This window comes from Pteronotus mesoamericanus, unplaced genomic scaffold, assembly GCF_021234165.1.
Source record: "Pteronotus mesoamericanus isolate MK-2021 breed Mesoamerican mustached bat unplaced genomic scaffold, CSHL_Meso_final scaffold_507, whole genome shotgun sequence".
Lineage (NCBI taxonomy): Eukaryota > Metazoa > Chordata > Mammalia > Chiroptera > Mormoopidae > Pteronotus > Pteronotus mesoamericanus.
In genome coordinates, this window is record NW_026555319.1 from 980,502 (window position 1) to 996,494 (window position 15,993).

At 65.4% G+C, this 15,993-nt stretch overlaps 1 protein-coding gene across 1 annotated transcript; it reads right to left on the reverse strand.

The window, feature by feature from the left end:
• Positions 1-18: 18 nt before the first annotated feature.
• PIWIL1 (piwi like RNA-mediated gene silencing 1) lies at positions 19-15,342 on the reverse strand. Its single transcript, XM_054594083.1, has 20 exons — positions 15,265-15,342; positions 14,859-14,970; positions 11,967-12,092; positions 11,475-11,689; positions 10,976-11,097; positions 9,971-10,051; positions 9,186-9,383; positions 8,727-8,838; positions 6,964-7,090; positions 6,702-6,819; positions 6,212-6,326; positions 5,614-5,801; positions 5,232-5,304; positions 3,751-3,951; positions 3,557-3,660; positions 2,864-2,934; positions 2,583-2,736; positions 2,221-2,346; positions 284-431; positions 19-135 (listed from the first exon to the last, which is right to left on the reverse strand). Exons 1-20 carry the CDS (start codon positions 15,340-15,342, stop codon positions 19-21), a joined length of 2,586 nt encoding a protein of 861 aa, XP_054450058.1.
• Positions 15,343-15,993: the final 651 nt, after the last annotated feature.

Sequence of the window (15,993 nt, forward strand, 5' to 3'; positions counted from 1 at the left end):
GCCGTGGCTCCTCCGCGCCTAGAGGTAGTACAGGCGGTTGGACAGGGACAGGTTCGGCTCCCGGTGGATGCTCTGGCCCACCAGGAAGGCCAGCTTGTGCGCGTACTGGCACGGCGCGGGGACGCGGATGACACCCTTTGGGGGAGGAAACAGAGCCGCTGTTACTCCAGGCCTAGTCTCTCTCTCACTGTGAGCCGCACGCCAACGGTGAAGCCTTGGGGCACAGCGGCTCCATTCGGAAAGCAGCCCTCCGGACGGGGCAGGCGCCGCCCGAGACACTCACGGGCCAGTTGTAGTAGACGTGGCACAGCTTGTACGTCAGCCTCTGGACGTGGTCCGGCTTCAGGCCGCTGTTGTCGTAGATGACGTTGTAGTGCGTGGGGGAGACGCTGCCGCTTCTCACCGCCTGGCTCACGATAAAAAAGTCGTACCTGGGTCACAGACACACAAACGGACGCACGACTCGCCTTCCTGAAAGCGCGAGTGAGGAGGATTCCAGTTTTCAGCAGTGAACAGGCCTCGGGGACACTGTGGCCGCCACGGCCGTCCGCGTGCGGGACGTGGTTAGGTCGGCGGCTGCTGGTCCCGGGGGGCGGGTCCCGGGAGCCCTGGCATGGCAGACACTTGCTGGGCACAGCACAGCACGCCACGGCCCACGCCCCCCCGTGCACGCCACGGGGGCGGCAGGGCCGTGGGGCCGGGGAGGCCCGGGAGGCCCGGCCTCAGGCTCTGTCACCCCGAACGCCCCTTCACCTCAGACCCTTCCCTGCTAGCTGTCCCCGCTGGTCTTAGCCAAGAGACGCCTGACTCACTTTACTCGCTGGGAGTTAAAGCACATCTTTAAGGGGAAGAGAGAGTGTGAGGGATTGCAAGTGGAAAAGTACAGGGACGAAAGGGTCAAACTCCGAACAGTGAAAGTGGGAAGGAACATGCAGGACCAGTTTTTCTCATTTCCTGAGCACCAGTAACACACCAACCCAGAGATGCTGTGATTTGACCTGATAAAGATTATGAGGAAATTAACTATGCAATGTATTATGTCCCCGGGAACTAGAGAAATGATAAACTCAGAGTTGATCTACAACAGATTACGGGCTTTCAGAAAAACGAGGGTTTCAGAAATGACTTCCCGAAAGAACAGAGGGATCGCAGCGGAGCCAGACGGAGCCCCTCAGTCCGAACTCAAGCTGGTGGTCACGCGGGTGCCGGTGACCAGACGTGGCTCGGGCGCCAGCTCCTGCGCTGGCGTCCCATCGGCAGCTGGGTTTCAGCAAAAAGGAGCAGAATTTTCCTACCTCCTAACGTAACTTGGATTTCCCTGCTGGGCTGGACCCACCGTGCACTCAGGTGAGCCCCGCGCGGGTGCGGAGGCGACCGCAGGGCGCAAGGAGCGAGGGTGCCCCAGCCAGACAGCGGGAGTGCCCTGCAGGAAGAGCGCCCCCGGGGTCCGGCCGCAGCCGTGCTCCTCCCTGGCGAGACCCCTCGGAAGCGCTGCCCCCAACACCTGTCCGAGAAAAGGGCCAAGCCCGAGCGTGCAGCTCAGGGGAGCGGGTCCAGGCTCCATCGTGTGACGCACTCACGGGACGCACCGTCTGCACAGTCAGTGCAGCGACGGCTCGGTGGCCCCAGGGTGCTCCCGAAAGAGCACGCCACGTGCCAACTTCACGCCCCAGCTGACACTGGCTCCTGGTGACAGGCGCCTTTTAGAAAACATTCCCAAACGTCTCCACACAGAGACAGAAGTCGTCCCAGGTGCTCGCCCTCCCGAGGAGGGCGCCCCGTGGGCTCTGCAGGGCCGCGCGCGCGGCCGGAGCGCAGCCTTCCTGTCTGCCGGCGGCAGAGTGGCCTGGGGCCCGGGAAGGGTAACTAAGTGCATCACAGGTCTAAACGTTCCGAGTCGGAAACCACCACCCGCTGACAAGGTTCCCGTGCACAAACAGCACAAGCCCTCAAGGCCCGGCCCTCCCGCTCTGCGTGGGGGGTGCGTCCCGGCAGCCACGCGGCCTGCACCCCTGCCCGCGCCTGCGCGGAACCCCTGCGCGCCGCTTCCAGCGCCCAGGCGATGCGCGTGGGCCGTGCAGGGCGAAGACCGCCGTGTGGGTGGGAGCACGGCGTGGGAACGGGCGGCCAGCCCGGCCGAGCTGGCAGAACACCGGCCCCACGCCCGGAGGCCCGGCAGAGCGCAGCCTGCCCGCGCCGGGCCCCGCGGGCCGCACTCACCACTCCGGGCGGGTGACCTCCACGTCGATGACTGTTCCGGGAAGTGGATTCTGAAGCCGTCCTCCCGACTGAGCAAAAAACCTGGCGTTCACGCGCTTCTTCACCACGATCACCGTCAGCCTGGGGCTTAGAGGGGATGAGGAGCACGACCCTTAGCGACGCTCGGGCGGCCACACGCGCCGTTGAGAAGAAGAGGAGACACGCCCCCTCCCCGGGGCCTGGGGAGCGGCGGGGGGGCAGGCGGGGGAGGCTGTGGGTGAGCTGTCCCCCCAGCCCCCTGCACCCCCAGATCACCTCAGGCCTGGCCTCGGAAGTGGACAGGGGCGCGGGGCCGAGGGCGTGGGCCGCGCCGCGTCGCTCACTTGTAGCCCCGGCCCACGGACTTGAGGCAGTCCAGGAACTGCGGCACCTCGTAGTTGACCAGCGTCTTCAGCTGGCCGTCGCCCACGCCGTCGCGGTACACAATGATGCGGCTGGGCATGTACTCGTTGCAGGTGTTCCAGGCCCGCAGCGCGGCTGCATCAGAACCAGACACACTCACGCGAGGCCACGCGGCAGACGGGGCCCCCCCAGTGCCAGGCAGGGGCCAGGGGCCAGGGGCACGGCTCCCGGGCGCGACCTCAGGGCCCCCGGTGCGACCGACCTTGCAGGCAGACTTTGAGCCCGTCCACCAGCTCCTGTCCTCTGTCTTGAAACACACAGCGGGAGAACCAGCTGTTGGGAGAGAACACACCGGGTCGCCACGCCCGCCGCCCGGCACGCCTTCCCTTCCGGGGGTTCCGCGTGGCTCTGCTCCCGCGGCTCCGGGGCTCCGGCGTCCTCCCAGGCCCCCGCTAGCGCCTCCGACCGCATCAGGACACCTCAGCGGGAAGGGACAGGGAAGCCGGTCCCTGACACACACACACACAGTGCTTTTCTTAGCGAGCAACCCGCCTCCCGCGCAGGTGCCCCCTGTGGAAGCTTCGGACCTTCAACGTGCCCTTGGTGACTCCCACACGCCCACACCCCCTCACGGGTCCTGGCCTCACCGATCCTCCCAGCGCGGCTGCCGGCACCGAGGCGAACGTCCGCGCGCTCTCGCACAGCGACCAGGCACGCTGGGGGCAGCCGCGCTCCACGAGCTGCGCCCGCCCCCCAACACAAACAGCAACACAACCTGAAATGCGGTTCGACCGCCACAGACTGAGGGCCGGCAGGGGACGGGGAAGGCTGCGGTGTGGGTCGCCAACCGTGGTGTCTGCTTCCGACCTCTCGGCCCCAAGGTGGGGGCCGTCAGCAGGGCGGCCGTGCGGCACCGCCACGACCCACCGCCTGGCAGCCGCGCCCGCGCGCTCACCGGGTCATGCCTTCGTTGATGCTCGCGACAAACCCCGCGATGGACCGCCTCCCAGCCGTGGTGTCGTGGTAGCAGTCTATGCCGACGATCATCACCAGCTTCAGCTGCGGGGAGGCTGCCAGGTTAGACACGCCGGAGAGCGGGGGCCCGTGTCTCCCACGGCGCCGGCCGCCCCGCAGGCGGACCCGACTCACGGGCATGTCCACTCTCCACAGCTCCCCGCCCATCTTGCAGTTCATCTGCAGGGCGATCTTCGTGGCGATGGCCATGACCGTCTGCTGCTTGCCCAGCGTCCGCGCCACCACACACTGGCTGGGGGTGGGGCAGTCTGTGCACAAGTACTTTTTAATAGCGTCGTATTTGTCTTTCCGATTACTCGACAACAGGCAGACAACCTACAAACCAACGAGATGCCTCGTTATAGACAATGAGGGAACGGGTGGAGGAGTTCGGGGAGGGCACCAGGAGCCAACCCCCGCGACACAAATGACCGCCCCTCCTCTTCCTCTACGTCTCTGCCACGTGGCTGAGCGCCACGAAGTGTGACGGTAGCTTTTATGTTCCGTTCGCTACATCCGACTGACCGACAGGCGCTGATGGAGCTGCGCACCGAGCGCACGGCTCACGGCTGCACGCCCGACGCCGGGCGCTCGGTGGACGGGCTCGACGGCCGCCCAGGGCGCGGCGGGGCCGGGAGGGGGCGGCATGGGGGAGGGGAGCTCACAGGTCGGCAAGAGGAGGGCTTCCTCATGGGCTCCGTTTGCACCCACACGCAGCCCCTCCCCCCGCCCCCGCGGCCCCTAGGGTCACGGCTCTGGCGTGAAAACCTCTTCACACTGTGAGATTCCCTAGGAAGCCCACGGACGACGGGGAAACAAAACGCGACGGTGTGAGCACAGCCCCGCCTGACCGGCGAAGGGCGCCAACAGCCGGCGGCGAGCCGGCGGGCGCGGGCACAGCCCGGCGACCAGTCACGAGGGCCGCCTGGCGTCCTGGCGGCTGCGACAAAGCCTGGGTCTTCCTGGACACGCCACACACGCCAAGCGCTGGCGCCGGGAGCTGGTGGTGACAGCCACACACGCTGTGCACTGTGACCCTGACGTCCTCTGCCAGCTAACCCTCAGTGAAATGGGCAAAGGACCCCCCACCCCCAACTCCCAGTTCAGGCGCTGGAGCCGAGTCCAGCTTTAACTCGCGGGTCCTCTCCAGCTCACCGCCCCCCCGCTGACTCCCTCTCCCCCACGCCCCACGGAAGCCCCTCGCACCCTCCGCGCCCCGGCACCCCAGACAGCGGAGGAGGGCAGCGCGGGCACAGACGGCACGGCCACACCTCTGTGCACGCTGGGCCACCAAGCCTGGCTTTCATGTGTGCGCCTTGCTAGTTTTTTTCCAAGGTTCCAGAACAATTAAAGCCATTGAGTCCGAACAAATTTAAGGCGGCTTTGTCTTTCCCTCCCACCCCCGCTCTTTCAGCACCTAGTAACAGATCCCTGGGCGCCGACGGGGGCCGGCGTCGACTTGGAGACCTTAGGAAGTTTGGTAAAGCACACGCTCTGTGGCCGGTGCGGGAACCTGATTGCAACATTCGGAAAATGAACTCAGGTTCTAGGATTTCCAAACATGCCCGTCAGACAAGCCCCTCCGGGCGGCTGCTGTGGACTGGTGAGCTGCTTACTATCTGGGTGTCCGACGTGACCTTCTGCTGCAAGACCCGTAAATAGGCTTCGGTTCTGTCGTCCACTTCGATCCTGGAACGGAAGCGCGTGACCCAGTACCGGGCAAGAGTGGGCCCTCCGGCGCGAGACACCGCGGTCCAGGGCCGGGCGTCAGACGCCACGGCGGCCGGGGCGCCGAGCTGTTGCCGAGCCGACCCGCAGCCCTGCCCGCCCCAGCCCCTCCGCCCCCACGCGCGCCTGCGTCCAGGGGGCAGGGTCCCGCATCCGGCCTTCGCACGAAGGTCAGCGGCCCGATGTTTCGAATACCTTCACCCCTTCTGCGCCCCACACCCTCCAGTGTCTGCTAATCCACTTCAGAGTAGCGACGCTCGATCAACTCACATTATTGCTTTTTTCATTTGTATGCCCATGGCCGGCGTGACTTTGAACAGGTTTTGTATCAGCGAGTTGGCCGCCTCGTAATTTCTCCGAGTGTAGACCAGCAGCCAGTTGTCCAGGGGTTTCACGCTGATCAGCGGCGCGCCCCTCGTTTCTTTGGACCAGTCGGCGAACTGGGGGTTGTACTCGAACTGGGAGAGAGTTCAGAGACGCCGTGAAGCCGCGTGCGCCCCAGGAGGGGCCGAGGGCCACCCCCGGCCCCGGGCTGAGCGTGGTCCCCAGGGCGCCCCCTTACACCCGGGCCGCAGCGCTGGACAGGAGGCCCTCAGCGGGGAAGGGACATGCAACGGTGTCCCCAAAGGACGGTGGCAGCTTAGGGTTTGCTCGCGTCAAGAGCTGCCACCCAAGCACTGCCGGATGCCAGACGGCCTCCGAGGTGCCTCGGCCACGGCCCCGGACCGTGTCTTCGGCGCGTCCACCCCGCAGCCGCCGCCGCCCCCGGCTGTTGGGGGCGGCGAGGACAGCGCCGCGCTGGCTGTCACCGCCGTGCCGAGCCTCGGCCCCCAGCCTGCCCTCGGGGACAGCGGTAAGGCCGCCTTACTGTCTTCCCGCCTTGGTGAATCTTCTCCGCTTGCAGAATCCTCCCCGAGAAGGACAGCAGGTTGGAGTCGAAGCTCAAGCCCCAGTCTCGAAGCTCCCTCTGAACGTTATCGTCTCTGTCAACCGAACGCGTCCGCCTGTCACCCGCCTGAGGCAGCCCCGCGCTGCCGCCCACGCCCTCGCCCACGCCCACGCCCTCCTGCTGAAACGTCTCTTCCTCACAGTCTGTTCCTTCGTGTTAGAGAGAAGAAAGGGAACTGTCCAAAGCACTCTGCTGTTTAATGCCTTTTCTGACAGAAAAATTGGCAAGGCCACGGGCTACAAACTTCCCCCACGATTCCTTCTCGTGGAAACGCAAAGAGCAGAACCACCGGGTGACCGGGTGACCGGTGACCGCAGCGGGAAGGGCGCCCCGCCCGAGCCCCCGGGGAAGGGCGCGGTGGGGGGGGCAGGCGGGGGCAGGCGGGGACAGGCGGGGACAGGCGGCTCACTTGTGGATGTAATCGATGAGCCTCCCCACCTCCCGCTGCCGCTGCTCGGGCGTCAGCCTCGTGTGCACCGCGAGGTCCTTCATCACGCTGAAGTCGTTACGCATCTTATCCGTCAGACCTTGAAAGAAGACGTTCAAAGGTGTGTGTCTGAAGGACCGAGAATCACATCCCAGCGCTGGAGCGTAAGGCGGGGCTGAGGGAAGCGGGGTCTCGGGGCGCGGCGGCGGCCAGGCCTCCGGGCACGGGGGGGGGCGGGCCGCACCTGTGAGGTAGCAGAGCTCGGGGATGAGCATGGCGGGCCCGGGCAGCGAGCCGCCGGGGCCCCGCCTCCGCTTGGGCTGACTGACCAGCACCGGCTGCTTCAGGTCCGTGATTTCCTGGTTGTATTGCTGTTTGAGGGGAGAAGGCGATCGCCGCTTGTCACGGTCCACGCTTCAGTGACGTGCCGGCGGCACACGCGCCGGCTGCTGAGGGACCGCGGCCGAGCGCGGCGCCGGTCCCAAGTCCAGCCGCGAACACGCGCCGCCCAGCCCGGACCCCGCGGAGGCCGGCCGGCGGGACTCGGCCCCGAGCACCGCTTCCCCTCCCCGGCAGCCCCAGGGCCGCGCTCGGGCCGTCCGCCTCAGTCCCGGCCAGGTCGCCGCAGCCGGGCGCGCCGCACCGCCGGGTGGCCGCGAGGACGCGCTCCCCACGGCCGCCCAGGCTCGCCCGCGGCGCTCTGTGGGGAGAGACGCAACTGCGGGGGCCCCGCCGCGTGGCCTGTGTTGTCGTCGCGGCTCCCGAGCCACCGGCGGTTCTCGTCACACAACCCCCACGCGTGTGAGAGGCATCAGCCTCCAGCCTGCAAGTCCTCTGGACACATTCGCTGCCCAGGCAAGGCACACAGGGAGCAAGGGGACGTGCACAAAACTGTCCCTTGGCAAAAAAAGAAAAGAGTCAGTGGGGGAGGGGCAGGGGTCTGCCTGCCGCAGGACACTCTGCGAGAACAGCTCTTACGAGCGGTGGCCCTTTGAAGGCGAGTTTCCGTCCCGCCGCAGAGTCCCCACGTGCCGTCCCACCGGAGACACGTCCACGCTGTTTGTGAAGGAGCGCAGCTCCGGTGCTCGCGAGCAGCGCACGTGCCGTCGGCTGAGGGCCTTTCCGGCGCCCCCCGCCCGCCGTGCCCTCCTCCTGCCTGTGCACACGCCGGGCGACTTCGCTCCCTTTGTCAGGAAAGCGTCGGCCTCCGCTAAGAACGGACGTCGTTTCGTTCGTCTGGTTCCTCATCGACGGACCCCGAGGCCCCTGCCCTTGCTCACGCCTACCCTGCGACAAGCCCCTGGCCCCACTGCCCCCCGAGTGAAGAGGCCGCGACTTCGAGCCCGTCTATGACTTTGTTCTACCGTGAACCCTCTGCCAACCACCCCGTCTTGTCTCATTTCAGACACGAGTCAGGGGCCAGATCCGCTCGCCGCAGACGGCGTCACGGGATAAACATCCCATCCGCTTCCGCTCAGTGATTTTTCTTGCTACCATTTGCTTTGGTGTTTTTTTCAGTTCAGCGATAACTGTGCCAAAAGTGGGAGTCGCCTCCACAGAGCCTGTGCTGGAAGGCGGCCTGGTACACGGCTCCGCCTGAGTGGAACAAGCCTGCGTGGGCCGCCAGGACGCACAGGGCCAGCTGGGAGCCGGCCCGCGTGTGGAAGGAGCACAGCCGGCGCTGCGGGCTCCCAGGCCCTGACCCGCGCCCCCGGCGGGGTCCCGGAGCGCCGGCGACGGAGGGAGGGACAGCCTGGCTGGGTCGCCTGCAGGGCTGGCAGGCGGGGCACCCCCGACCTCCACACACCCAGGCTCCAACCCGACCGCACGTTCTCTGGTGCAGGGAGCCTGGACGGGAGCATGTAACGTGACGCCATCACGTTCTGGGCCGGCTGCACCAGCGTCAGCAGCCTCCAACATGCCTCCCGAACATGCCTCGGTGGCTGTGGGCCACACGCTCGCCGGGGGCCGGGGGGGTGGGGTGGACAGGGCGCACCGGATGCGTACCTTCCGGTAGTACTCCAGGAAGCTGACCTCGGAGCCGTCCGCCTTCTTAAAGGTGCTGCTCGGGTTCTGGTCCCAGTCGATGTCGTCAACTCTGTATGTTTTATTGTTGTACCTGTGAAACAAGTGCATTTATTGGCATTTTCTTAAGGTGTCAAGAAAAAACTAAAATTTCAAAATCACTTAGCAACATGCAACGTCTTGGAAAGAAAAAGGGCGTCAGCCTTTTCTTTCCAACTGTGCTGGATACAAACTGTGCTGGATAGATAGGGAAGCAACTATACTCACTATTAGAAGATAAAGTTAAAACTAAATGGGGTAAAAGTCATTGATGTTTGTCCCGCACAGATGTGTGCGCTCCCCCGAACCTTTGTTCCCGAGGGAGGTCACAAACGCCCCGCCTGTGGGGACTCGCTGCCGTGCTGGGACGCGGCCTGCAGGCCAGTGGCACGGGCCTCTTACTTGGTGAGGACGATGAGGCCTATGAGCTCCTTAGACACCTGCTCCTGGAACCGGTGCTCCTCCGTCTGCTGGTACAGGCTGCACATGAAGTCGAGGACGGTCTCGCTGCGCAGCACCTTGTGGCTGACGTCCGTGCACAGCATGATGCTGTTCTCGTACTGCAGGATGGAGGTCGTGAAGCCGGGCCAGATCACCAACCTGCCGACACACACCCGCCGCGTCGGCGCCTGCGCCCGCGCCCGCGCCCGCGCCGGCTGGGTCTACGGTTCAGGGGTTTTCACTGAGGGACTTGACGTGTTGCTGGGGCTTGCGTGGTTTCATATACGGACCTGTCTCTTCGGGATCGTCAACAATGAATGTTGTTTTATAATGATTACGTAAGTTCTACTGTAAATTAACATACTAACTTTATTAAAGAATTCTGTATCCTGCCCCAAGACTTGAAAGGTTGCCAATCTAACGGAAACACCTCGAATTATTCGAATAAGCCCAAGCACTCGGGCCGCAGCGCGGACACGCCGACCTCTGCGGCCGCCCTCGTCCGCTGGCGGCCTCATCGCCGAGGGTGCGCGCGGGCTCCGCGTGGGAATGACTCACAGCCTGCGACTGTGACGTCCCGGGGCTCTGGGGCGTCGCCTTCACCATTCAAGCCACGGCCCCCGGTCACGCCGCGTGATGGGCCCCGGCAGCAGCCCCGTAGAACAGCGGGTCATTCCAAATCCACACATAGCTTTGGAAGTTTGTGGTGAAGCCCGAGGGGTAGAGACTCCCGACTCCACACCAACCTGTGATTGGGGATGTCGATGGGGTCGCTGGGGTTGTAGTAGTTCCGCCCAATCTGTTGCAGATTCATGATCTTCAGCAGCCTAGGAACCCGGGGTCGGAGCAGAGGGTGAGGCCAGGCGAGCACCTCTCGCACCGCAGGCGCGATGGCTCAGCTCGCGGCTGGCTCACCCCAGCCGGCCCGCGCGACCAGGCCCGCCCACCTGCTGGTTTTTGCCTGGCCGAGGGGCTAAGGATGGCTTTCTACACTTTGTTAAGGTTGGAAAAAATTTAAAAATGTATGAAATACACGAAATTCACACGCCAGTGTCCGTCCGTCAGTTTTATTGGTGCACAACCGTGACCTTTCGTTGCTCTGTGGCCGAGACAGAGACCGTGTGGCCCACAGCCAGAAATGTTTACCTTCCCCTTCACAGGAAAAGGTTGCCAACACCTCATTTAGAGAACACTCGATCTACTAATTACGTGAATTCAAAACAATTACCCACCAAAATGAATGTCCTAGTACCAGTGACTGGTATCAAGGACCAACGTGAAGAGGTAAATCAGACCCAAGAACTACACCTCCCCCTTCCCAGGCTGCGTCTCACCCAGGGACATGAAAGCTTCCCCAAAGCCAGGCCCCGGGCTTGGATTTGGGAAACACAGTATTCGCACCGAAAACAAACCACAGGGCGCGCCGTCTGTCTCCCATGAGGAAACAAGCCAGCCTGCGCAGACTGCACCCCGCCCTGCCTCTTGAGCAGGCCCCCCCCCCACTGGGGGAGCGAGGAACCCTCAGCCAGCGACAGCGGGCAGCCTCGGCACAAGCTCCCAGGCGTCTGAGAAGTGCGACGACCCAGCAGGTGGGGGGCTGGAGGCGGCAACGTCTGCCTGGGCCAGCGGGCGAGCATGAGCTCCAGGGCCAGCGCTCGCTGGGCGGCGTGCACGACGCTCCGTGCGTCTCAAACGCCCCCGCCCCCCCCCCCCCCCCGGCGGCAGGCGGCAGGCGGCAGGCAGCAGCGCACCTCCGGAAGATGATGTTGTAGAACTGCAGGCAGGTGGGCGACGTGGGCGGGAGCTCGTTCGTGAGCGTGATGGTCACCCGCACGTGCTCTCCGTTGCGGGTCTGACTGAAAACTTCGGTCACCTGGGGCCGGGGAGGGGCACCGAAATGTGCACTCTTCAGAGAGAACCAGGCCTGGCCGTGTGCCGCCTGCTCCGGGGGCGGCGGCAGGTGGGGCTCGTCCCTAATGGGAAGGGGGCGGCGGGGAGGGGAGGGGGCGGGGGGAGGGGAGGGGGCGGCGGGGAGGGGAGGGGGCGGCGGGGAGGGGAGGGGGCGGCGGGGAGGGGAGGGCGCGGGCACCCCGCGCGGCTGCGGTGTGGCCAGGGCAACGGCCATCGCGGGTGCTGCCGGACGGGAGCCGCTGAGGTTTCTCTGAGAGCTTCCCTGGGCCGTGGCGCCTTAGCTCGGCCACGGAAACCCCGCCTCCCTCTCCCCAGCGGGACCTTGCTGCTGCAAATAACCTTGTGCTGTAGCCTTTTAGGTAAAAACAGTATGGTCCCATCAAAAGCATGGCACCTCCCGATCAGGTCTTCATGCTGGAAGAGCAGAGCGGAGCGGAGCCTGCGGGCCTCCATCAGCGGGTTGTAGTCCACGTGGTACTGGTAGAGCGCCCACTGCGGGCGCGAGGTCAGCCGGAAGTGGTTGGTGCTGAGCCGCACAATGATGCCCGAGGAGCCTGCGGGGCCGCCCGCGTGAGCCCGGCACACGGCCTGCCTGCCCCCGCCCAAGCGCCTTTCCTCGGGGCCCAGGCGCCCCGCCCGGTGACCAGAGGGCAGACGGCCGAGGTCAGGAACCCTCGCCGACGCCTGACTTGGGCACTGCCGTCCTGGCCGCGTCAGACCCCAAAGGCCCCCGCTGAGAAGCGAGTCCCCCAGGCCACGCGACCTGCGGCTGGGCCGGCCGGGCCTCCGCGGCGCGGCACCGTGAGAGAAGCTGCGCTCTGCCTGGCCCACCTGTTTTAGATTCTTTAACGTGGTCAATGTTCTGTCTTGTATTCACACCGAGGTCATGGAAGTCTCGGCGACGACCTCCTCTCTCCCCTAAGGATAACTCCTGAAATCCAGCAGAAACCTGGAGTTCTTAAAAAAAGAAGGGGAGAAAAACGCAGAGAGAATTATAACCGAAGTAAGATGGAGCATGAGGGGAAGACCCAGCACCGTTCCCCGCCCCCAGCAGCTGGGCAGCTCCGGCCGCAGCCACGTGGACCCTCCAGCGGCGACCAGCGGCTCCAGCTCAGTGTCTGGTCCATCGACCGCGGAGACGTTTTCCTGTGAGTCAAGCGCCTCACAGAACAGCTGAGGATGACGAACTTCACAGGAGCGAGGTGAGTTTCAAACGACAGTGTCACTCCGAGAGCACTTTAAAGGACCGGCCCGACCGTGGGTTCCTGCCCATCCTGGGGCCCATGGGCTCTGCTCAGAGGCCCTTTGGGTTCCCAGCTGCCCCGCGGAAGCGGCCCTGGGGGCTGTCCAGCCGGTGCTGGGCCTTGACTGGCCACACTGCCGGGCCCGGCCCTGAACCCGCCCTGGGAGCGACAGAGAGTCATAGAGGCTGGGCTTGAAATTTTCCCTGAAAAATTGTGAATTTGTCGTAAAAAGAATGCATCTCTGGATATGCAAACCCAAGAGCCGGCTTCTGACGATAAACAACGGCGCCCGTTCCCCGCGCTCCGTCCATGCGGGCAGTGGGCAGCGGAGCGGCCACCACAGGGCGCCCGCCGGCCAGGAACGCGGGGGCCCTGCACCAAGGCCGCGCCCGCGCCAACGGCTCCCCGGGGCGGCTCGTCCTCTTCGTTTCCAAAGCACCGGAGACACTTGCCCATCCCCATGACAGCGCCTCTCAGACAGACCCTGACAAAAGCCGGGACGAGCGGTGACACAGGCCTTGCTTTTGTCGGCCTCACAGGGACCCTCCTGTGTAAGGGCAGGTGCCACCCTCGCGCGGGGGCGGGGGCTGAGCTTCCCAGAGTTCACGGGAACTGGTAAACGTCCGTGAAGGGAGACACCGCGCACACGAAATCAGGGCTGAGTGCCTCCCACGCTAAGCGTGTTTCGGGGCTGCGTCAACACAGAAATGCTATCGCTTTATTTCAATGAACTTCCGCAGAATATTTTGATCACAGCTCAATACGTTAAACATCCTAAGTTTCAAAAGAACTGAGGCGTTGGGATTAGAGACAGTGGCTGGGTAAAATCCTTCCAACGGAAAAGATTAACGCCCCATAAGTGGATTTTAATTAGGCACCTTAACTTAAAAAATAAACATCTCGTCCCAGAAAAGCAGTACATGTGACTGGATCCATCACGTGACAAGAGGCCCGTGTCCCTGGTGGGCTCTCCCCGTGAAGCACTACCAGCCACGTGCGTGTTTTTCCTCACTTCTTACACAAAAAACACGCGCAAACTCAGGCATTTGCCAGAAACGCAGAGAAGCTGCCGGGCCGCAGCCTGTTCCCACGGGACGCCCGCAGGGCCCTACAAGCCGGCCAACAGCGCGGTGCAGCTCTACGCCGTGAGGGCGCAGCGGTCCCGCCCGGGCTCCGTGCAGACCATCGCGTGCGGCTGCCGCGCGGCAGGGCCTTACGTCACCGTTGGGCGGGCAGCACAGGGCAGGGTGGGGGGGCCTGCGGCCCCTTGGAACGTGCGGCACCTGCTGGCACCACGCGCCGTGGCCCCGCTGGCCGCGGGGCCCGTGCCAAGCCCCGGTGAGCCCACAGCTGCCGTCTGTGCCGGGTGGCACCCGTTAGCCCCGGCAGCGCCTCCCCAGCTCACCGGCCCCTGGCATCGCGGTCGCCGTCGGCAGCCACTGCGTGCAGGACGGCCAGCCGCAGCCCAGGCTGCCGTGAGGGCTGCTGCCCGGCGCCGAGCCACCCGCGAGCAGGAACAACAGTCAGCGCCGCAGGGGCTGACACGGGGAGGGCGGGTAAGCCACGGGCCAGCGCCACGCCGACACCACGACAGGCGGCCTGCTGCCACCGCCTGTGCCTCGCCCGGGCCCGTCGTGGCCTCTCACCCCCGCCCCGCTCTGCCGCCCGCGCGATGGCCCAGGTGTGTGCAGCCAAGAAAGGAACTCTTCCGTCCTGTCTCCGAGGTCCCTGCTGTCTCGTGACACAGACGGCGCCTGTCACAGGCCAGCACCCACCACGCCCGGGTGGCAGGTCCACCGCGTGCTCGTCACCCTTACGGGTTTCACGGGCCATGACTAAGCCCTAGGGGCACGTGGGGACTCCGTGCAGGAGGCGGAGCCGGGAAGCAGCTGCGCCTCCCTGTGACCCCGCCCCCACCGGTGCAGCGCCGGGGGCGGCGCGACCGTGCCCCGGGCCCACCCTCCGACCCGAGCCGGCATCCGCCCACGGACTCCCGAGTGGACGTGGGTCTGCTTTTTCCTAGTAAGAAGCAAGCAACAGCCACAGGAGACGCTCGCGCCCCACGTCCAAGTAACTCCTGTCTGCGCCAGGGCGGCGAGGAAGCTCAGCGCTCGGGATCGGAGCCAGCGTCGCACCACCAGCCGCCGCGACTTCGACCTCAGTCCGCGAGCGGGATAAGCCGAAGCGTCCAGCGGCGCAGCCTGCGGCAGCACAGAGGCCGAGAGCGCCCAGAGGGGCTTTCAGACGCACAGTCAGCGCCTCCACCGTGGGAGTAGCGTTTAGCTCCCTTGTGACAGTGCGGCTGTCAAGGGCGCGCCCTTCCACTCCCGGGGAGAAGGGCGCAGGGACAGCGGTCCTCTCGGCTGTCAAGGGCCGCAGGGACCCTCTCCTTTGGGTCTGTCCGCTGGTCGCCGCTCCACGGCCACCCCACGTACACACACACACTCTTCACTCTCCCTTCACCTTGTGACTTCTTCACCTTGTGACTTGGCTGTTGCTCCTACTGGTCCTCTCTGTCGTCCAAGGCCAACTAACTCCCCCTCGGACAGCGGCTGCGGTGGCCGCAGCTGACCGCACCCCGGCTGCCGGCCCTGGAGTTCGAGGCAAACAGAGAAGAAGGCCCTCTTACTGCTGGCAGGCGGTACGTGTGAGATCACGCAGGGACACGTGACCCGATCCGACCCACCCTGGTCGTCCATGTTTTATCAAAGACGCTGTTTCAAGAAAGGTCCCCGAGGAAAGTCAAGACCAGCCCAACGACCCGGGACACAGGCCCGGCCCCCTGGGGTGGCCCCGCCTCCACATCGCTGACGGCCGCCCGGGCGGTGGCTGCACAGCCACGGGGGCCCCCCGAGGTGTCACCGCGGGCTCGGGGGGACACTCACCCCAGCGGCGCCCACCTGCTGCGCGGTCTCCTGCCCGCGAGCCCGTCCTCTTGCGCGCGCCCTCGCCCGGCCCGTCATTTTTTTCTGTCTTGAAAGGAAATAGAGCAGAAGACAAGGCTCAGCACGCACACCGGCTGTGGCTGTTCTCCAGTTACCTTTCAGCGGAGGCGGCGACTGTAACACGAGCGCGCAGACCGTCCGTCTTTCCAACGCATGAGTGTCCCTCCCTCGATGTGCTGGGCGCCACGCTGGGTGGCGGTGCCGCACCACGCAGGTACCGCGGCGCGACGCGACGCGGAGCCGCGCCTCCCGACGTTGAGAGACCAGGAAGGTGCCTGGGACCTGCCGCAGGGTGGGCGACCGCATGTTCCCCGAGGGCCCTGCGCACTCACCTCCTCCGCCTGGCACCCCCCGCCCCGGTGGGCGGTGTCACTGTCCCCGTGGTCCCCAAAGAGACTCGCCTGGGCCTCCTCTCCCTAACCTGCTCCTCTTCGCTGCAGCGTCACCTAGCCCAGCCACCCTCTCCCGCCTGCGACACCACGCGACCCGCCCCGGGCACAGCGCTCGGCCTCAGGGGAGCAGCGCGGCGACCCCGCTCCTGCAGGGGGCGCGCTCGGGGCCTCACCTGCGGACACAGCCAGGCAGCCGCCACCCAGGCCCCGGGTCGCGGGAGAACGCGCGCGGCGCGCTCGCGAAGGACCTGCGCGCAGAGAGCGGTCAGCGGCCGGT